At 35.4% G+C, this 22,952-nt stretch overlaps 3 protein-coding genes across 4 annotated transcripts in view; 1 reads left to right on the forward strand and 2 right to left on the reverse strand.

Annotated features, from left to right (window-relative positions):
* LOC120771509 (F-box/LRR-repeat protein 20) overlaps positions 1-8,799 on the reverse strand; it is a 123,239-nt gene extending 114,440 nt beyond the window's left edge. The window contains exon 1 of the mRNA XM_040099564.1: positions 6,947-8,799. Within this exon, the coding sequence (XP_039955498.1) occupies positions 6,947-7,000 (54 nt within the window). The 5' untranslated portion in view covers positions 7,001-8,799. The remainder of the gene's footprint in view (positions 1-6,946) is intronic.
* Positions 8,800-10,160: 1,361 nt separating this feature from the next.
* LOC120772311 (myosin-2 essential light chain) lies at positions 10,161-13,127 on the forward strand. 2 transcript variants are annotated; one of them, XM_040100826.1, is made up of 3 exons: positions 10,161-10,265; positions 10,323-10,350; positions 12,246-13,127. In XM_040100826.1, exons 1-3 carry the CDS (start codon positions 10,263-10,265, stop codon positions 12,656-12,658), a joined length of 444 nt encoding a protein of 147 aa, XP_039956760.1. In that variant the 5' UTR covers positions 10,161-10,262; the 3' UTR covers positions 12,659-13,127. The 2 variants fall into 2 exon arrangements, with proteins under 2 accessions (XP_039956760.1, XP_039956759.1); XM_040100825.1 differs by lacking the exons at positions 10,161-10,265; positions 10,323-10,350 and adding an exon at positions 11,995-12,177.
* Positions 13,128-15,828: 2,701 nt separating this feature from the next.
* On the reverse strand, positions 15,829-20,453 carry LOC120772440 (serine--pyruvate aminotransferase, mitochondrial). Its single transcript, XM_040101057.1, has 3 exons — positions 20,013-20,453; positions 16,221-17,083; positions 15,829-16,148 (listed from the first exon to the last, which is right to left on the reverse strand). Exons 1-3 carry the CDS (start codon positions 20,160-20,162, stop codon positions 15,986-15,988), a joined length of 1,176 nt encoding a protein of 391 aa, XP_039956991.1. The 5' UTR covers positions 20,163-20,453; the 3' UTR covers positions 15,829-15,985.
* Positions 20,454-22,952: the final 2,499 nt, after the last annotated feature.

The raw sequence follows: 22,952 nt of genomic DNA on the forward strand, positions 1-22,952 counted from the left end.
CACCATTGAAAGACTTACGCTTGAACAACGTTATGAAACTTGTGATTTCGGCGACATTTGGTTTCATCAAGACGGCGCCACTTCTCACAAATCGCATCAATCAATGGTTTTATTAACCCTCATTTGTACTGATGGGTCCAGCCAGAACTTTTTTGAACTTTAAATCACTATTTCATATACTAGTACACACGTTTATGTTTCAATACTTCATGATATCCTAGATGATATATTTTAGTATGATTTTGTTCATATATATTTTTATAAAAATTGATAAATAGTTTTTAAATTATAGTTTTCAACCGAAAAGTCATATTGAGTACTAATGGGTCTGGCCAGACCCATGCGCTCATTACGCAACGGGAACATACTTTTGTATGAATTGGAATGCTCTCTTGTTATTCTATTCATGATTTGTTTTGCTCATTTGAATTTAAAGTTCCGTTATCAAAAACATTGTTGGTTTTCACATGTTAGATGTTGACATTCAAGTAAAGAATAATCGGAGGTATTCTGTGAAAGTGTGTATTTATTGAATAAAAAGTAAAATAGATTTCATATATGATAATGTGCCGCGTAGTGATCCAAATTCTTATGACTTGGTTGCAAATGCTTTGGCAGAAGAGATTGAAAACAACAGTGAAAATGATGATAATGATCTTGATTTCGGCGCCTCAGAAATAGAAAATGAGTTGGAATTTGAAGCTTCAGATGTTGAAGCTGAACATGAAATTGAAGTCGCTGAAGAATATAGTAGCACAGATAGCGACGATGATTTGAATACTGATGAAGGTAACAACTTTATTGGCAAAGATGGGACCGTTTGGAGTAAGGCAGCACCTCAAAGTAGTCGTGTTCGCTCCCATAATGTACTGCGTTCATCCGGTGGATCGTCAATCACATCATGTTCGCCTGTTGAAGTTTTCGATGCGTTTTTTACACCAAACATATCATACAGCATTGTAAGCGAAACCAATAATTACGGTACGGAAAAAACCAATGAATGGAACTTTAAAAATCCCAACAAATTGAAAGAATGGCAAAACTTTACAGAAACGGAGCTCAGAGGTTTTCTAGGCATTCTTATAGCAGCAGGAGTCAGCAATAACAATAGTCAGGCTGCGTCAGTTTTATGGAAAACAAACCAATTGCCAATTTTCAGAGCAACGATGTCTTACCGTCGGTTTTTGACCATATCCCGTTATATACGATTTGGTGACGGTCGCACTAGACCTTTCCGCTTAGAAACAGATAAAGCGGCACCTATACGAGATATTTGGAACATTCTAAATGCAAATCTCCAGAAGAATTTTCGTCCATATAGCGATATAACTGTTGACGAACAACTTTTTCTGCATCGAGGAAGAAGGAAATTTACTCAGTACATACCTTCAAAACCGGCTAAGTACGGTACAAAAAATATGGTGGGCTTGTGACGCAAAAACTCATTATCCTTTGAGTGGAAATATCTATACCGGAAAAGAACCCAACGAAGGGAGAGCAAAGAACCAGGGGGAAAATGAGCTTATACGTTTGGTTTCAAAATATTCAAATTCTGGGCGCACAATAGTAGCTGACAACTTTTTTTCCACTTTAAATTTATGTAAGCGGCTAATAAGCTTGGGGCTGCCCTTCGAAGCAATAAAGCATGTATCCCACCTGAAATGAAGAAAAACAAGAATAGGGCAGTTCTTTCATCTGAGTTTGGATTTCATCAAGACAACGTAGCCATTTGTTCATATGTTCCTAAGAAAAAAAAGCGGTAATATTACTGTCCACGGTACATTACGATAAGGAAGTTGAAGGCGTCAAGCGAAAACCAGCAGCAATAATGCATTACAACAAAAATAAAGTTGGCGTTGATGCCATAGACCAAATGCTAACGCATTACACTACTAAAAGAAAAACTAAGAGATGGACTCTTGCATTTTTTTATAATATTGTTGATGTAATGGCATTAGGCAGTTTTATTATATGCAAAGAAAATAACAATTACACTAAATCAGACGCTCGTAGAAAGTTTTTATATGATTTGTCCGAAACGTTAGCTCATCCGCAAATCGAGTCGAGACGTAACAATATACATGTAATAAAGCATTCCGTTTGCCGTTCCGCAATTGAAGATATTTTGGGAAAATTTAAGGTATGTATGTATTCAGTAATGTTATATGTATATATAGGGCAAACACATTTACAAGTTACAAAATTTATTTTACAGAAACAACCAAATACGCTAACAGACACCAAAAGTGAGACTTTAGAAAAGAAAAGGAACTGCAGCTCATGCCATGCTCAAGACAAACATCGTCGTAAAACAAGGTTCTTTTGCGCAGATGCTGTATGTCAACAACATTCAAAATGTTATTACAAATGCTTTAAGTGCATAAAGGAAAATTAATTCTATTTTCAATCTTTTACTTGCTTTTCGTGAGCACTTTATTTGAGTTTTTAAAATGTTATTTGAAATAAAAAAATTAAAGTTTCTCCAAAATGATGTTAGGTTTGCTTATGGGTCCATTGGTACTCCATATGACAATCCAAGTATCCGTCAAAATGAGGGTTAAGAGAATACATCAGTGAGCAGATGATATCATGTTTTTGGCCGGTCGATTGGCGTGTAATATCACACCTTTAGACTTTTTCTTTTGGGGATATGTAAAGTCTAAAGCCTATGCGGACAATCCCGCTTTGATTCAGGTCTTGGAGCAAAACTTCACGCGTGTCATACAACAGCAGTCGAAATGCTCGAACGAGTCATCGAAAATTGGACTCAACGGATGGACAATCTGAGACGTAGCCGCGGCCAACATTTAGGAGAGATAATGACAATAAACATTCTCCATTAGATTTGAAGTGTCCGTGTTTGTTTTTCTTTAAAAAAGTAAGGAACCACGAAATGGATCATGCTTTATTTTCTCCAAAAAATGCCAAAAACTTGTAGACTCAAAGCCAATAATTACAGACTTCGTAAAAATAATATATTCAATTAAAAAAACATTTTACTAACTTTTTGTTGAAATTTCGCGTTTTATTTGTTATTCTACTAATGTTTTGACCGTTGAAAGGTGTTAAACAATTAGTATTTTTTTGTAATTTGTTTGATATACTGTTAGAGTTTTTATGGTATAAGATATTTTTTTTTTTTTATAAAAGTGATATTGCATATTTTTTAACAGTGCCTGTTGTTGTTGTAGCGGCAAAAGAACCTTTCTAAAGTAATTTCGAGGAATGTTGCCGAGTTGACAATCCTTAGCTGGATAAAAATTCGGATCCGTTCCGATCATTTAAACCCGACTGTCGTGTTCTAGCTCTAACAGTTCCTCTTTTACGTTTGCGCAGTATATACAAAGATAAAAATTAAGTTAACTAATAAATATTTATGCTCCGTTGACTGCCTATGCAAAAGTATGTAGAATACACACAATTCCTTGCAGTCCATGCGATTAATTAGCGTCAATAACACCTTAAATAAGTTGTTTATTATGTTACAATTAAGAGTAGGTGGTTGTTAGTTGTTAATTTGTTTACTAGATACAATTACACACATATGTCTGTGTGTATGTATGTCAGCATCTCACATTTATTGGCGTACAATGGCAGCAAAATACCAAAACCGGAGCAACAGCAGCGGAGCATCAAAGGCAAAAGAATATCCACTACTTACTGGCAAATTGAAAGATATACGCTTACTACATATACATACATACATACATGGCGATATGAAAAGATCGCGCTTCGTATGGGCGCAATGAAGTGCTTCACGCAATTTCTATACTCGCGTGTTTCCTCTAGCGTACATACTTATATACTATGTACATACATACATACATACTTAAGTACAAATTTATGTATTTGCATGTTGCTCCAGTTGCTCACTTCAGTAAGAAGTGCAACGTGCTGCTGTGAATATGCCCAGATTAATTTAAAATTTGTATGCAAAGCATGGAAAAAACATAAATAAATGCAATTAAAAGCATTGTTCGTTAGGAAATGGACCACAAAATGTTTGCAGATTTCACACAATGCAATTTAAAGGGGGCCAAATGGGCACAGAACGGCTTGCCAGTAGGAAGCAATGCAATTGCGAATGAATAAATAGCGTATCGATCCCGAACATATGTAACTTATGGATATACTTACTTATGTTTGTCAGCATATATGTATGTACACATGTATTACTATGAGCAAAAAGTAGTAAGACTTTGTTCATAATTTTAAAATTCTTAATTTATTCTTCAAAATGTATGTTGTCCCCCTCAAAGTATTCCCCCTTGGCCACAATACACTTGTGCCACGATTTTTTCCAACAATCGAAATAGTTGTCAATTTTCGGAATAGCCTTCAATGCGCATAGCGATTCACGTTTAATGGCTTCAATTGCCTTAAAACGGTTTTCCCGGAGCGGTCGTTTGAGTTTGATAAATAGTCAGAACTCACACGGAGCTAAATCAGGCGAACAAGGTGGTTGCGGCACGATATTGGTTGAAAATTTGGGAAAAAACTCACGAAGAATCAATGAAGTATGCGACAGTGCATTATCTTGGGGGAAAACCAAAAGTTGTCGGCCCATAATACCGACAAACATTATTTTTGACAGGGTATGACGTGTTTTTTTCGACTTCGGCTCACCTTTGCCACGATATTCATTGCTTCACAGAGGTTAACGCGACGTTGTTTTTTCGAAAAACTTAAGTGCTTTCACTTTTCTTACATAGACCCAAATGATCTTTCAAATCGGGTTTCACTGATCCTTCCTGACTGTTAATCGTCAATTCTCAAGCACCTTCTCTTATTTTATTGACGTGTCGATCACCAGTTAATGCGGTCAACGCGTTCTCGATCCTCTTTGAAGAATTGTACCAATCAAATCAAAAATACTTGCTCGCGACAAACAATTATCACCGAATGACTTTTCCAACATTCTGAACATTTCGACCACAGAAATTTGATTCCGCACAAAAACATCTTTGTTGTCTTTGTAAACATCGATGAATGCACTTTATGTACTTCAGAAAGACAAGTGTATACAAACACTAATGATTGTTTTGATGTAACATTCGGCACAGATGTCACGAACAATCATATCAAAAGTCTTATTTTTTGCTCATAGTAGTGCATATAGAAGTATTATTGACCCGACGTAATGGTCCAAGTTGTGTCTGCATTCTTTCCCATACGGATTGAAACAGTAATATCAGGGACGAAATATGTTATGTGCTCCTACGACTGACAAGTATTTGTATCCGACAAATCGGACGGCCAGTATCAAGCTTATTTGAGATATTTGCGAATTTTAAGCTCTGCTGACACCAGCTGGAGCGTCAAAAGAGTGAGTTTGGATAGTTAGTGTGATGTGGGGACCAATAACAAACGGTTTAGATGTGTATGTTAGGGAAAATAAAATTGCCTCTTCGACATTGTTCACGGAAAAAACAACAATTTTTATAGTCTTATTTAATTCTATAACATCTCTAGCATATTTTGCCAAATTCTCTAGTTTACCTATGTAAATAATAGTTTTGGAGATACAGCCTTAAAAATTTGGGCGCTCGAGATGAGCTCGTTTTCAAAGTCGAGCCTCAGTTTTGAGTAATCGATCTGAAATTGTGGACATGTTCTTTTCTCCCCAAGAAGCTAAAACACGTATTTTTTTATGATCCTGTAAGAAATCAGCACAGAGTCAGCTTTTTTCGAGAGACTGCCGGAAATGACTTCGTAATGATCGAGTTTTGAATATTTTCCAAAATCTTTGTAAAATATGTTGCTTTGGAATAATAAAAAATTTGAATAAAATATTTAATTTTTGTCAAAAAAAAAAAGTAAAAAAATATAGGCCGTATTTACCTTTTTCAGAATGGAGCTAAGGAATATTGTATTACGTGTGAAAAAATCACATATGAAATTTAAGATTATGAAAACGTCTAAAGTCGCAAAAATATTAATCTAAGGATCAACTTGATCGTAAATCCAATTGGGTTAAAACTGGTGCTCAAGTCCAACAGCAGAACGTTGTAAAGCAGTTAAGCAATACTGTCTTCGATTCAGATCATTCAACAAGATCTGCTCAAGCACGCAAGGTAAAAAAAACCCAACATATTAATCCATTGGACTACATATTTTAGACAGAATTGGAGAACATGGCCATTCGAATACTTCACAGTGATATGGAAAGTCCGACGATTATGCAGATGCTAATTTAACATTACACGTTAGACATGGTGGCACACTTTCAAGCAAAAGCCAACAAAAATTTGTTGAATAAACATAAATTGTGTGAAAATTGTATAGCTTTTTTAGGTTTATAATTTGATTTTTATATGAAGAAAATATGATTTTCATCATATATTAACAATAATTGAAAATGAAAGATTGCGAAATTTTTTTAGTCCTTCTGTTTTCATTCAATATGTCACTTCTGTCAAATGAAATAAGATTTCAATTTTTGTAATGGATGTAATAAAATGCCAATACAACACTTAAAATTAACAATAAAAAAATATTTAACAATAAAAAATATTTATGTATACAGTTAAATATATGTATGTACAAATGATAAAATGTACGACAAGGATTTGAAAACTAAAAGCTATCAGTAGTAAAATGAATAATAATTCTTAAGTATGAAAACTCCATTACGTACATACATATGTACATATGTACATACGTATATCCAATAATGCATTTATAATACACAAATACGTAAGGTAGTATATATATTATATGTGCAAATAAGCGTCCTCTGAAAATAATATAAAAAGGTAAAAGGAATGATTTTCAAATGAAAAAAGAATATGTACAGTGTAAATATGTACGTTTATGCCAAAACAAAAATTAATAAATGGTTTCATATGGTATTCAAGAACATGTGTCTGAAAAAAGATTTCAGTACATGCATATGTACATATGTATGTATGTATTTAAGAAAATTGTAAAAAAAATGTCAACTTACGTCGTTGCGTTGTGAGCGAAATCGAGATGTGGAGTTGGTAGCATTGTTAGTCATCTTTGCAACTTTTTGCTGAAATTGTAGTTATCACTGTGGATTTATTGCTACCTAAGCACATAAAATAAGCACGAAGCCACCACCAAGTCTGGCAGAATATCACGGCGAATATTACACAGTGATAATAATTGACGTTATCAACTCGTTGTCAAACAAAAAAATATTTAAATTTTAATAGAGTATGTGACGATTGTGTGCCCGTGCTATACAATTTTCTTGTTTTTTGCTTTTTTTACCAGCAGATAAAACGCTTTTGCAACTAATAGGCTTTGTGAGCAGAAAGCAATTAATTATAAATACAATACTTGTCACACGATACTGTGTTATGATTTTAAGCCACTTTTCATTGCCTTATCTTTCTTTGTTTTGTTTCACTGCTTTCTCTCAAGCAAAATGCGTAGTTAAAAAATTTACCGTGACGACCTTTGCGTATCAGTCATTTATATATTTACGTAAGTGTTCATTAATCTATGAATCTATATCTGCACTAGACCCTTATTGGACTGCTTTTGATGGATAGTAGCAATTGAAAAGTTGCATTCCAATATCTATTAATGTACCTATCAGAATGTACTTTTTAGTTGCAATGTTGAGTCGCCCTTTGTCGCACCAGATAGATTTGCAGCAGTCCTATAAAAATATGATAAGATTTTCACAATAGGGCAATTTTTTATTTATTTATTTGCTGTCACCACTTATTAATTTTTATCAGCTGTTAAATTGCGAACAGCAGAATATGCAAAATGCAAGAATATTCAACTTTATGCTCTTTGTTATCATCGAAATGAATTGTTTTTCTGCATTTTTCACAAACTTAATTATTTTCTTAGCATTGCAATATTTTCTGCTCTTATATGCTGTTTTACATTGCGTTTTAATTACTGCATTGTATTTAAAATACACTGAAAATTCTTGATTGATTTTCCTGCACTCCACTGCCTTGCAATCTCTGTTATTGCACTTTCTTTGCTGCTCACAGCAGCGTCAAATTCTTCCAATGCCAATTTTATACAGTGATAAATTTTCACAAACTTTTATTTATGAAATACTTCTATATAAATACATATATTTTTTTTTGCACTTCCGTAACTTTTTTGTCTGCTGTTAAGATCCGTTCAGCAATAAAAATCGACTGCAATGCACACCTACTCAAGTACGCACACAAAAACACACATTGACGAACGCAATTAACACATTCGCGTCAATATATTTTGCCAATTTGCGCTTCTAAATTTTCCTCTGCCACAAAAGCTCTATTCGATTTAATAATTTTCATTGAATTTTCATCAATTTCTACACACACTAACATAATTTGAGAACATTGACACACTACCGATTAACAGCAAATATTCTTTCCAAAGATTTTTCAAGAAAATTTTCCAATTAGATTTGATTTTTTATATGCAGTTATTCCATTATATTCAACTCCCTGCTGATCTTCTGCGCGCAGAATTATTGCGGAGCTTGTATAACGAATAACGAACGATTGTTGTCGATGACGAGCGACAGCGAATTGAATTGCTTTCGAACTGAACCAAGCGACCAAGCAATTACGGTGAACAAAATACAAAATTCCGCTACTTCTTTGTTTTTGTCATTTTCTTTTGCTTCATCTTATGTCTTCCAATTGAAAGTTGTCCGACGAAATACAGAACTACAGAATATATACGAATGCGGTATTTGCGCACAGAACCACAAACAAACACGAATGCACTATGTTAAAAGCAGTTTCTGGTATTCATGAAGTCGTTATGCGCAGTTGGTCGCATTGCATTTGTTCCTGGACGAATGACTTGTTTGTCCGCTCACAGCTGCTTGCAATTTTATTTTGTTTTCTTTTTTATTCTCTTTACTTTTTCATTTTTCTTGCTGCAAATATTTTTAGAGGATTCCTTTTTGTTTCGCATATTTATCGCTCTTTCTGTTAAGTCCATACAGGGTTGTATGTGGTGAACAAAATTTGGGTTGTTTAACGTCAATACGTCAGTGACGTAATGTTTAATTACGTCGCCAAAAAAAACTTTTTGAGATCTCAACGTTATTCTCTATAAGGGTATGCCTTTGAAATACTAACATTTAATTTAAAAAAATTGTAACAACGTATTCTATACAATTTTTACTAAATTTTCTATTAAATTATTGAAAAAGAGGCGTTTTATAACATTTGCTTTGCCATCTCTCAGACATTTGTTTTGTCAGAAAAATTGAATGTATGCTTTCTTTCAACTAACTGTCGTCTTAAAATTAAAGTAAATTACGGTAGAAAATTCCTTATGTACATAGATTTTGTAAGGCGCCTACTGAAATAAACACGGCGGAAAGGCTGAGGGTCGAAAGATCCCATTTTGACAGAACGTTAAGGAATTATTTTTTTTTTAATTTCTCAACACGTTATTTAATGTTTGTACAAATTACTGAAAGTTTTCTTAATAAATTAATTTGTTTCGCTTTTTATTTCTTTTGTACTAATTTTAGAATTTAAGAGAAATTTGACGAAAAGTTTCAACACGTTTAGTGTGGTATGCCATTAACGTTGAATGACAACCTGTCATGAATGTGTTCGTTTATTGCAAAATATTCGTTAACTCATAAATTTCAGTTAAGAATGTGTATGCAAATATAATCTTTCGCTGCAGTTACACGATTCAGAACTTCCTTTGAAGTCACACGAACTACTTGTCAAAATTTATTAAAATTGAAACCCGTGTCGTAGGCTACAAGCAATATGATAATCAATAATATGGTAGTTTCAAGATGCCGTCGTCATGGTAGCCTCTTTAAATTCTTTAAAATTTTGCACCAATTCAATAATACAGTAGAATGACATACTTATATTTTGCTATCAATTTATGAATATAACAAAATATTTATATTACCGACAATTGCAAGTCATTTGTTTGCGAAACAATGTCATCAGCTGTTTTAACTCGATCGCCAACTTGAATAGAAAAATTGATGTTAAGATCACGCTCAAGTTCGAAAAGTGTAAGTGAGGTAGTGAAAAGTGAGAGTTTCATTGCAATTTGAAAGCAATTTTTGAGCGCTTAACGTTTGGTTTTAGAATACATTTTGTGTCGCATAAAATAACTTTATTTTATTATTCCTAATTAGGTGGCAGCTACATTCTCTTCATTATCTGGCAACGACTTCAGCAGTCAGTCGCTGACCCATTCCAAAAAAGAACTTGAAGTCGCTTTGACGTGTATAAATTTTCTATAATTTTTTTTAACTTTCCAATTTCTTCAGTAAAATAATCACAAAAATGGTAAATTTAAAAGCACTTAAAGTTAACTCTCTTTAATATATTATAATTCCTTTACAGACAAACTTCAGCGAGGATCAATTAGCCGGTAAGTGAAACGCGAAAACAAGGAGCTGTGGTAAATATTAGAATGTGTATTGTACGGAAAAGCAGTGGGTGTGTTTCAAGCATTGTATTTGTACCTTGCTGAAGGTATTAATTGTAAACAGCCTTTAACCATTATTATAACGTTAATAGACAATTCCAATGGTCTGAGCATATATAAATTAAGATGAATAATCGCTGTTTTTCGCTCTACATATTTCTTGGGGCAAGCAGATGACTCATTGTACCTTGATCGAGTAACCGTTTTACATACCAAAGTACTTAAAAAGCACAAAATAAACAAAAAGAAAATGAAAAGATATCACTGCGGTATATTGACGTAGCATTCGTGCGACAATAAATGCAAACGATGACTCCATCAATAAATGTACACCATTTTGCGATTATTGGTTTAAGTGTATGAAGAATGTGTATAAAGTTGTGATCACTACTATGCTACACAAGTACATGCACTACATCTGCTTTGACGTAAAACTTATTTCGGTCCGCTGGAAGAAGTTATAATTTATTAGTGTGTGTTGAAGAACTTTTAGCATTCTACGTATACTGCTAAAGTCAAAATGAAATTGAATTGCTCCAAACTGCCTATTTATATCAACGTTAAATTATTTATGTCGAGGTATAGCAGTTTCTTGACCATATTTGGCAAATTTTAAACGCTATGTATATACGTTCGTTATTTTATGGTCAATATTAACGATTTAAACTACAAGCAACTAAGAATTGTTGGCCAAATCACATTTATAAAATTGCGTACAAATTAAGAAAATATGTACGCAATAAATGAAATATAATATATATGTAGCTACATCTTTATACATAGATTTATGTTAAGATTCTAGTTATTTGTATTTTTCAAATGTGAGATTTAGTTTTTCAATTTTTTAATTGCAGTAAAAAAATTTTTTTTATCATTATTTTTACTGCGACTGATAAGCCCATATTTATTGGCCGAATAAAACTGTAGACTGTAAATTATAAAAATACGTGTATAGTTTAGATAATAAGATAGTGAAAATTCACAAAAGATTAAAATCAGGAAATTCCCAAATTTACTTATCAAACTTAAATCTTCTTAAATCATATTTTTAAGTAGGCCAAATATGGTTTGCGTGTTGATGAGATATGTACATACATATATACTATTCTAAAAATTCTAATAAATTTGATTCAAAATATTTTTAACTATATTTAAAAGCAGATTTAGTCGCTTTATGAACTATGCAAGTGTCTCTTCCGTTTTTTTCGGCAAACCATTAAGGCAGTTACAACATTTATGACGACAGTTGTGGGGATAAATGGGTGCAGTGTGCAACTAAAAAGGCATTGCACTTTGAAAAAACATGTTTTACCATATAAGGATGAAATTTCAAAACTACATTGGTAGTAAATACCAATACAGGGTGTTTATATGTACACTTAAAGCCAAGCTCTGACATATGAAAGCGCACACATAAATAGAAAAAAAGTATTGTTTTTCCAAATAATATATGCATACATATGTATATACTATAAGAATTTATTTTTGTTACTTTATTCTGTGCATTCATCAACAGTCAGCCCCTACACAAGCACGCAAGTTCACCTTCAATGTTTTTGCGGTGGTACATCACTAAACCACTTTTGCGCAGTTCAGTCGTCGGTTGCGCGTACCATGCAACACATTGCGTGAATATTGCAAAGTTTTATTGATTTTACATAACAAATCGATTTACTATATAGCAGTTAATTTGTGTTTGGTCCTTGTTGCCACTTGTTACAATGTACATCTACGAGCCGCCAACTAAAAACTCGTTTACCACTGTGGAAGGTTTTTTCCTTCATCATTTTCCATTTAAATTAAATCATAAAAGCTAATTTTGTGTATTTTGTTTGCAGAATTCCAAGAAGCCTTCAATCTCTTCGACAATCGTGGTGATGGCAAAATTCAATTGAGTCAAGTGGGTGAGTGCTTGCGCGCGCTCGGTCAAAACCCCACCGAATCGGATGTGAAGAAGTGCACACATCAATTGAAGCCGGATGAACGCATTAGCTTCGAAGTTTTCCTACCCATCTACCAAGCGATTTCGAAAGCGCGTTCTGGTGACACTGCTGACGATTTCATTGAAGGTCTGCGCCATTTCGATAAAGATGCTAGCGGTTTCATTTCATCAGCTGAATTACGACATTTATTAACCACATTGGGCGAAAAACTGACCGATGAAGAGGTCGAGCAACTAATGACCAACCAAGAGGATACACAGGGCAATGTGAATTATGAAGAATTTGTGCGTATGGTCATGAATGGTTAAGTGAAAGTGTCGTTGATATAATAGTGGCCTGCATTTAAGTAATTAAAAGTAATATATATACAATTTATAATTCCCTTTACAAGCCTACCTGTTTCCATAACAATTAATTAAAATCGCTTATTAACAAAAAAGTTAAAAACAAAAGTAAATTAAAATTGAAAAGTAAATATTTATATGAAACCAAAAGTATTCTGCACGTACATATATGAACATATGTTGCCAATTCGAGAATTTTTACTGAATTACCTTTTATATATGTATGTATATTCATGTACTAAATTTAATTGTATTGTTATTGATGCGCAATGTAGCTCTTATGTTCGAACTTGCTTGCTACTTGATCAAGGCAACATTTGCATATCCCACTATAAAGAAAGAAACGTACACATAAATTTATAACGGCGTATTATTACTTATGTATGTTTAACAATAAAAAAAAATTCAACTAATTTTTACACAAAATTTTAAATGGAATTTTATCTTGTGTGAAAATACTTTACCATAAAAAAACAATTTTTTAATACTCTGATATTATTAGATGCCGTTTAAAGCATTCATGCTTGTCCATTCTTTCTATTTATGTGACGACGTTTGTATTATTCTGAACTGAAGGGCTTAAGTGATTTTAATCTCCGATCTGAATAATTGCTTCGAAGATACCAATGGCTTAGGCAATTCCCATGACAAGCGGTTCGGCATAACCAGAATCGAATCGGATTTTATCCGGCCAATGGTTGTTATTTCGGCGATCTAACCCTGTTTGGATCGGTGAGTTTTAGGTTAAGACTGTCCTAATTGGATTGAGTCCAACCCGAGTCCGGAGAAAGTTTTCTGCTGTGTTTGCGCTATAAGGCCCCAACCAAACATAGGTGTAATACATGCAAATAGATGAACCCAACTTAAAACCTGTTTAGGCCTTAAGGCACAGGTAGTGGCACCATGCCACTACGGCTGAACGTCACATCAGTCAAGTCCAATCATCGCAATGGCTGGTGTCACTTCCTTGCGTGTTGCGGCCTGCGCACCAAATGTGAGTAGAGATTGTCGTCCGTTGTCCCGTGCTGCAGGAGGCTGCCCCCGCAAATAACACCACAGTGCGGCAACCGTTCCTGTGGCTACTACAGCTACAACAAGAACCAAATATACGCCACTCTTTCACTCCTTGGATCACCCATAGACACCCGCGACAAACCCGAATACTACAATTCGAGATCGAGGAGATAGTTGGATTCATGAATCAGGAACGTGTATCGATAGCTGAGGTCCAAGAATCCAAGATCTTCCGAGTTGTGCAGGTTTCATCGTCATACGTAAGGATTGTGAGCGCGATAATGGTGAAGTCCTAGCATTAATTCTGCGCAATGCCAGGAATATACGGTCAGGCGATGTCGACCTCGAAACATTACATCCCCCTTGTTGCATGTTGCCAAACAAAACCATTTGGTACTAGGCGAATTTAACGCGCATCACGATTTTTCGCAAATTATTGCAGGGGAATAGAGCTGCCGAAACATACAGACGGTTCGACATTCTGCTCAATGAATGACGAAGCCCCCACAAGAAATCTGGGAACTTGCAATACAAGGAGTATTCTAAAGTAAAATGGACTTTTTGAATGTAGCGCCCCCTGGTGGCGCGATCTATATGTCGACTAGTGCGTTAGAATCTGCTATCTTTATCGATTGTCCAGTGAGTTAATACATGACATTTCATCGATTGGATGAAGTTATTGCGTTTTAAATGTCAGTATGTTTATGTTATCGGGCGAAAATGAGCTTCAAACAAAGAGCCAACATTAAATTTTGTTTTGAAATTGGTAAAACTTTTACCGAAACGTTTCAATTGATGAAACAAGTTAATGGCGATGATTGCCTATCTCGTAGCAGGGTGCACAAGTGGTTTCAACGTTTCCAAAGTGGTCGTGAGGACATAAATGACGATCAACATGTGGGCCAATCAAAATTCGTGATCACCGGAAAATCCATCGAAACTGTATGTGAATTCATCAAAAATCAGCCGAAATTATCATTGAAATTCATGGAAATGGAATTGAGCATCTCCAAAATATCGATTTATCGCATTTTGACTGAACATTTGGGCTTAAGAAAGGTGTGTGCACGGGTTGTTCCGCACAAATTGACTGACGACCAAAAATTGCTCATAATCCAACATTCGAAGGACGATTATTTGACCAAAAATCAAATTTTAAGCATTAACCACTCCCCGTATTCGCCTGATATGGCACCGTGCGACTTCTTCCTTTTCGGAAAAATGCATTTGCCCATGAAAGGAAAACGTTATGCAGACGTAGAGGCCATTCAAAAGGCTGACACCGGCATACTGGCGGATATACCGGAAAAGCTTTTGGACCGTGCTAAAAGCTGTATTGAAGCAGGAGACTTTTTTGAATAAAATAAATTGACTTTGCCGAAAAAAACATTTGTCCTGTTTACTTTGGAACGTACCTTGTAGATCGGCTGATATTACCATCGGTTGTGGTATCTGATAAATAGAATAACCTGGCGACTATCAGACCATTTGCTTTCAATTTTTTCGATCGATAAACTTTCATTCTGGTGACAATTCTGTCAATTCCGCAAGGTGATTGGAACTACTACCACTAGCTTCATCGCGGCTGAAATAATGACGGAAATACGCCGACCAGGCTTCGATCGCAACATGCACTGATCGTCATTCACAGTGGAGCCATAAACAGCGTCAGCGACATCCTCCCAGTGAATGGAGTAATTGGCGTCAAACCACCACTCATTGGATTGTTTGGCCCTTGCGCACCTTCGTTATGGATACTGTAGCGGACGAAACGTCTCCTTATCGATCCCGACATATATGTCCAGAAAGCAACGAGTCCCCATATAACCCTAACCATCTCTTTGCATGCCCAGCTACACATCTGACACATCTCTCCCTATGGTCTGACTAACCGTTACAACAACAACAGACAGGGCCAAACGATGAGTTACCCGATGGCTGCGGAAAATTCCAGGATAGTCGCAATAAAATCTTCAAGTTGCAAGCCGATAGCTCACGGGGAGATGACAAGATCCTCAAATATTAGTGGATTTACAGTTCAACTAAATAGAGTTAGATAGACTCGAAGTATATAAATTTTTAGGGTTTAGTCAAATGAAAGAGTTTTAGATTCGTTTTTAAATATTTTGCATTTACTCTATAATTATAACTATGTAAGTATATGTATGGGTATTACAGAGATCTGTATGTGGAAGTAAAAAAATTAATGAACAGCCTAAATTGATAGGAATGCGGCATATACGACAGTGGATGAGTAATTAAAAATCAATATTTCTGTTAAATCTTTGATTTTTCAAGAAATTTTGTGCTTTGTATAGCTTCATGCAAAATGTTGAGTACTAAATCGACGCGTTCGTAAGTGGCATTCGCGCCCATCAGTCCAATACGGAATACTTGTTCGGCTGTCGGCCCCAAGCCACCGCTGATCTCCAACTTGTATCTATAAATTGAGAAAAAGTAAATTAAAAAAAAATTAATTCAGTTATTTCATATATAAGACTTCAGTACTCACTTTCTCATCGCATATTGAGACACCTTTTGCCACTCCACACCCGCTGGCACTTTGATGGTGTTTACGGTGGGCAAACGATCATTGGCTTTCACCACAAACATTTCCAATCCGATCTCCTCCACACCACATTGCAGCCGATGTGAGCACTCTTGATGGCGATGTATCACATTTTTGCGACCCAAAGCACAAAACTGTGCCAATGCTTCGCGCAGTCCATATAAAAGCGTTGAGGAAATGGTGTGATGATAGATGCGTGGCGTGTCGAAACAGTTCCAATATTGCCCAACGAGCAGCGCATCAAAATAGTATGACTTTATATAGGATTTGCGTGCTCTTATACGCGCTATTGCACGATCACTGAATGAGACGGGCGTAATGCCGGCAGGTGCGCCGAGCACCTTCTGTGAACCCGTATAGGCCATGTCAACTTTCCAGGCATCCATTAGGAATTCAACGCCACCCAGTGAGGCGACTGTATCAACCACGAAAAGGCAATTGTATTTTTCGCAAAGTTCACCGATTTCCTTTAGTTGTGGCTGCAAAATGCCCGTCGAGGAATCACCTTGTGCAATGAAGAAAACTTGTGGTTTGTGTCCCTCAAAGGCGAATTCGATTTCTTTCAGTGACAATGCGTGACCAAAACGTGACTCCACATAGCGCACATCACCATTAAAACGTTTAACCATTTCGGCGGCACGATATCCCCACAAACCGGTGCAGGCAAGTAGCACAACGTCGCCATCCTCCACGAGATTAACAAAAGCTGTCTCCATGCCGGCATGTCCCGAACCGCTAATGCACATCGTAGCACTGTTTTTTGTTTGGAAAAGGTATTTGACGCCTGCCTTGATATCGTCCATGATCTGAAAGTAAATGAAATTATCGTAATATTGGTAGAGACCTCGGTTTACGATTTTATTAAACAGTATGAATACAAGATTAGGATTTCCTGGAACTACTAGTAGCTGACATTGATGAGAACGCTTAAAGAGTATAGCATTACGTTTGCATAAAAGTCAGATTGATCTGATCTGGACCGAAACTAATGTGGATTTTTTTCGGTCCAAGGACTACAAACATAAAAGGGTATAAAAAGATTTTAATCATAATTTTGATCGGTCAGTGAGTGTGGTATGAGATTGTGGCGTTTCCTTGGACATTAACATCCTAATTTTGTGAAGGTACCTTGTTAAATAAAAAAGTCTTCCTTACAAGGACTTGATTTGGATCGATCAGTTTGTTTGGCAGTTATATGCTATAGTGGTCTCACATCGTCAGTTCCTGCAAATGAGCAGCTTTTGGGGACCAAAGAACGTGTGCAAAAACTCAAATGGATATCCCAAAAATTGAAAGCATATACTTGACAAACCGATTAAAGTCGTTCCCATGACAGTCGGGTCTACCTAACCGGAACGAACCTGGATTGTTTTATCCGGTCAAGGACTGTCAACTCAGCAGAATTCTGCTGCCACAACGAGAACAACAGACCCATTAAAGTCAGATATTTTCTTGACCTCTCCTATACCGCCAAACCTGGTTACTTCAAAGTAGTCGCTTAAATAGCAGAAATCGCTTGGTGCTTCCAAAATATTAGATAGATTTAACATAAATCGGATCTTTACAAGCGCTATGCATGAGGTGCAGACATGCTACCTCAACTTTGTCTTCTATTTAATTCATTGATAAACAGTAGTACTACTTTTAACACAACTTCCAAAAATGAATGCATTATTTTAGGTTGAGTTCAAAACTGTAATGAAATAACAAGTTAAATTCATTCACAAGAGGAAACAATACAGCATTTAAATAACCGAATTAAATCTTCAGACTTTGTACTGATCAACTTTTTTGGTTTACATTATTTTGTTTTCTTCTTTGCCATTATTGAAAACCGATCGATCAGCACTGGAATATACATACATATGTACTCCTACATGAGTTCCGACGAAAACGCCTTGTAAGACAACACAGTTGGGGATCAGAAGTCATTGGCGGCTAAGTTATCAGGGACTTTTATATATGTATGTAGCGGAGCGAAGTTGTCTGTCAGCTCGCATGACTGTATCGCTGCAGATGTTATATTTTTATACAACAAATACAAATAAATACATGCTTTATGTATTTACAGGAAATTCATTTATACATATTGTTTTAATAAATTGTTGTTTGGGGTAGGGGGAATCTTAAGGAAGCTATGAAGCTTGCTAACAAACTATAGGGTCTTATAAGCCGAGAAATTAACTTTTGCGAGGACAGTCGACCCCTTCGGGGGATTTAAGGTATCAAAATTAAGGGGGTATTCTACTCTAGAATTTTGAAAAATTAGATTTTTTTTCATATATTTAAAGTTTAGACCCTTAAGAACATATCCTCCGAAGGACTTTTAAAAATTAAAATTATTTTAAGAGCTGCAGTTACTTTAGTGACGCAGTACCTAGCCCGGTTCGGCCGCATCGAATTTTTTAAACGCGTTTTTCTCGAAACTCCTTTTTTCCACACGGTACCGGCATTATCTCAAGTTCTATACAACCGATTTACTTGAAATTTTGTGTGAACCTTCTTTATATAATCCTTTATCGTTCCTACCAGCATCGTGTGAAAATTTTTGTTTTTAATATTTAAAAAAAATTCAGGAATTTCAAAAAAAAGCGTAAAAAATGATTTTTATTTTCAGGCAGTCGCCATTTTTCAAAAAAAAAAAAAAAATTTCGTGTTCCCTGAAACAGGGACTATAACAGCATCCTTACTGATTAAGAATTTCTACCCCCTTAAATAATAGACAATTGTTATAAAAGTAAGGGACTTTTCGGTAATGAGAAAAACCGTCTTAAATACATATGTACATTTTATTTCTACTCAGTAGAAACAGTATATATATTTCATAATGTTTATAAGCACATAAGAATCACTGAAAAGAACTCATAAATTGGTGCCCTTATTGCTAATAAGGGATAGTAAGAGTATTGACACTCTCTTCAATCTCAAAAAATTTTCAGTATCTCAGTTATCAGCTCTGTATACTGTGACATTTCGAATCGAAAAGCTTATAGCTCTTTTAATTTCAAAGAGAATTTCAAAGGGTTTTTGAGATTTTGAAGCTTTCGGTTATCAAATAAATATAAATTAGATGAAAAGGCGTCACTTGCTAATTGGCTCTCACGTCACAACTTCGAAGAGAAAGGTTTTGCGGAAGATTTATGGTCCATTGTAAATTGGCAACGGCGAATACCTTAGTCGAAGGAATGATGAGCTATACGAGATATATGGATGAAAACACTCCGGCTCTGAGAGTATTCGAGGCAATACCCGCGGGGGGAAGCAGAGGAAGAGAAAAACCTCCACTCCGTTGGAAAGATCAGGTGGAGTAAGACCTGACTACACTTGGAATCTCCAATTGTCGCCAAACAGCGAAAAGGAGGAACGACTGGGGCGCTGTTGTAAACTCGGCTACAACCAATAAATAAGAAGAATGGAAGGCAATTTTTTGCATTACTTATTGTCAATCAATTGCCTATTTGAGCATCAAATACCACGGTCACATTTTATTCAGAGCAAGGATTAAGACTCGGGTGCAATTTTAAGGTTTAGTCGACTACGTTTGTCTCAGACTTCGTAAAGCGTTTTTTTGATAAATAAAGCCGTAATAAGAGAGATAAATTAAGATCCATAACACTTTGGGTTATAGTATTTTTGTCAAAAAGTCCGTTTTCTAAGTATTCTCAAAAGTCATTTATACCCTTGCACTTGTTTTAGTTTCAAAACTTATAATCAAAAAAATATATATGTACATACCTCGAAGCATTCTGGGTGCATATGTCCCAGAACTGGATTGCTTAACGAATCGAGTACACGTTGTGTGCAATTGGAGGGACCGGGTCCCATCAGCGTTTTATTCGGCACATATAACGATTGCTTCAATTGCTCGGGCGCTGGCAATTCCATTTTGTCAAATTCCTAATATTGTTACAATAACCGACGCACAAAACTTTAATTGTTATATACAGCACCAAAGATTGTAAATAATGTGTGGAACTTTTGTAACTGCAACTATTTTATAGAATTTTTTAGAAACCACAGCCGATTATCACAGTATTTTTTCAGCACGAAGCGCAGGAAACCACAACTCGAATCAACAACACATTTATTATATTTATTTTAAATTATAACTTTTTTTTTTAGTTTTTAAAAACCACAAAATTGTCTACAGCTATCAAGCGACTGCCTGGGAATGAAGCTGATTTTCGGGGTTCACAGGCATCTTATAGGCGCCCTTATCGCTCAGTCGGAGCTTATTTAAATCGTGGAAAAAGGTAAATAAAAAGTTATATACTCGAATAGACGCAACACATCAGTATAATTACTTAAAATAGAAACTTTGACATATATACTTTACTTTATAGATATGTATATATACGTATATATGTATATACAGACGTATGTGTGGTATGTAATGAAATAAGCCGCCTTACCTCTGCATCAGATTTGACTCCCAAGCGTGCGAAGTGATTACGATGAAGTAGGCACATTAGTGCTTATATACGTATGAATATAAATAATAATAAATAAATAATATATATTTTTTTTATTATAATTAAACACCGGTATGCAGTTCTACTTCTAAGCTTAGCTTATTCAATGATTAATTAATCATTTAGAAATGTTTTGGATTGCAGTCAAAACTATATATGAACTGACTATGACATAAATATTCTTCACATTAAGGCGAAAGCTTCTTATAAAGAAACTGAAAGAGCCATGTAGAGATATATAGTAGATAAGATAATTCTTACTTCATATTAAATCTTTATTTCTTTTTGAGCTGTCTTCGGATTAAGAATATCAATACCTAGATGCTCAAATGTAAAAGTGTCATGTCATTGCGTTCATTTGCTCTGATCTCAGAAGCCGGCAAGTGAATGAATTTTTCGAATATAATATTTTCCATCTAACACTGCATATTACATACTATGTGTACTTATACACATATGACATAGTCTTATAGACCTGTTAAGTTGACTATGGGTTAAAAAGAGCGAGTTACGTTGAAATTACTCGCCTATAATTGGTTGAAATCTTGAAAAAACCTGTCCAACAATAGTTGTAGCTCATACTGGATTTCCCTGCTGGGGTCTGCCGCGCTGTCGACAAGTTCCACACCATTAAAGTCCCATGCATACTAAAAGCTATAATAAACTTTTAAAATAAAATAGTTTCCATATAAGAATTTGATTTTGAACTTTCTGGGTGTTACAAACTTCATGACAAATTTAATATACTCTGTTCCGGGTATATTAAATTGCCAAAATGTCAAAGGAGACGAGACTCACATAGTTGATGACAAACCCAACTTAATGAATTAAGCAAGATCATACATATATAACGGGTGATGCATTTCGAGATTCACTTCAAATTTAATGGGGAATTTTTATCATTCGAAAGAAAATTCTTTGGCATTAATTTTTTGAAGATAATCTCTTTCAAATGTTGGCCGCGGCTACGTCTCGATGATCCATCCAATGAGTCCAATTTTCAATGACTCGTTCGAGCATTTCGACTGGTAACTAGCGAATGACACACGTGATGTTTTGCTCCAAGGCCTGAATCGAAGCCTGATTGTGAGTATATACTTTAGACTTTACATATCTCCACAGGAAAAAGTCTAACGGTGTGATATCACACGATCTTTGTGGCCAATCGACCGGCCCATTACGTTAAATTATTTGCCCACCGAAGTGTTCTCCCAATTAATTAAATGATTGATGCCATGTGTGGAAAGTGGCGCCGCATTGTGGAAACCAAATTCCGCATCAAATAGTCAGTTATTATGACACGATAACGGTCAAGAAAAGGAATTGAAAAAAGTACCTATAAGTGGACCACCCGTTATAATAAAATTTCCTGATACTTCAATGTAGAAGTAATCGAATCATTAAGCTAATAAAAATCATGTTTAGGGACCAGGATGAGCAAGGAAAGTATATTTGGAATAACGGTCCTAAAATTGAGTTTCAGCACGAAACTTGTGGCAATAGACTGAAGTTGATTGCATGGCCACGTAAGCAAACAGGGTATATTTAGTTTGCCACGATGTTTGTAGTACCATAAAGGAAATGTCAGAGACCACATAAAGTATATCTATATAAATGATCAGGATGACGTGTTAAGTTGATTTAGCCTCTCAGTCTGTCTGCCCGTCCGTCTGAATACATACGAACTAGTGTCTCAGTTTTTGAGATACCGATCTAAAATTTCGCATTCGTCCTTTTCTCAACAAAAAGCTGCTCATTTGTCGGAACGGCCGAAATCGGTACATTACAGCATATAACTGCCATCAAGTGCTTGTATGGAAACCTTTTTCATTTGACGTGATATCTTCACGAAATTAGCATGGAATCTTATCCAAGGCAACAAAGTACAATATTCGAAGAAATTGTTCAGATCGAGTCACTATTCTTGTATGGAATCTTTTGTATTTGTTAAGTGTATTATAGCTTCGGTGCAACCGATGTTAATCTTTTTTTTTTGTTTTCGTTATCACTTGCCATTGATCGGAGCAAAAATTGTTATTCCTATCATGAACCAAGTCGAACATACCAGGTTTAATTCATACCTAATTGAGGTAACACCTAAAACTGTCAAGTACCGACATTAAATTCGTTTAAGGGCTGTCACTTCAAAGCAATTATAATTTATATCACAACAATGAGTTTAATACATTCAATGAATCACATA

This window comes from Bactrocera tryoni, chromosome 3, assembly GCF_016617805.1.
Source record: "Bactrocera tryoni isolate S06 chromosome 3, CSIRO_BtryS06_freeze2, whole genome shotgun sequence".
Taxonomy (NCBI): domain Eukaryota; kingdom Metazoa; phylum Arthropoda; class Insecta; order Diptera; family Tephritidae; genus Bactrocera; species Bactrocera tryoni.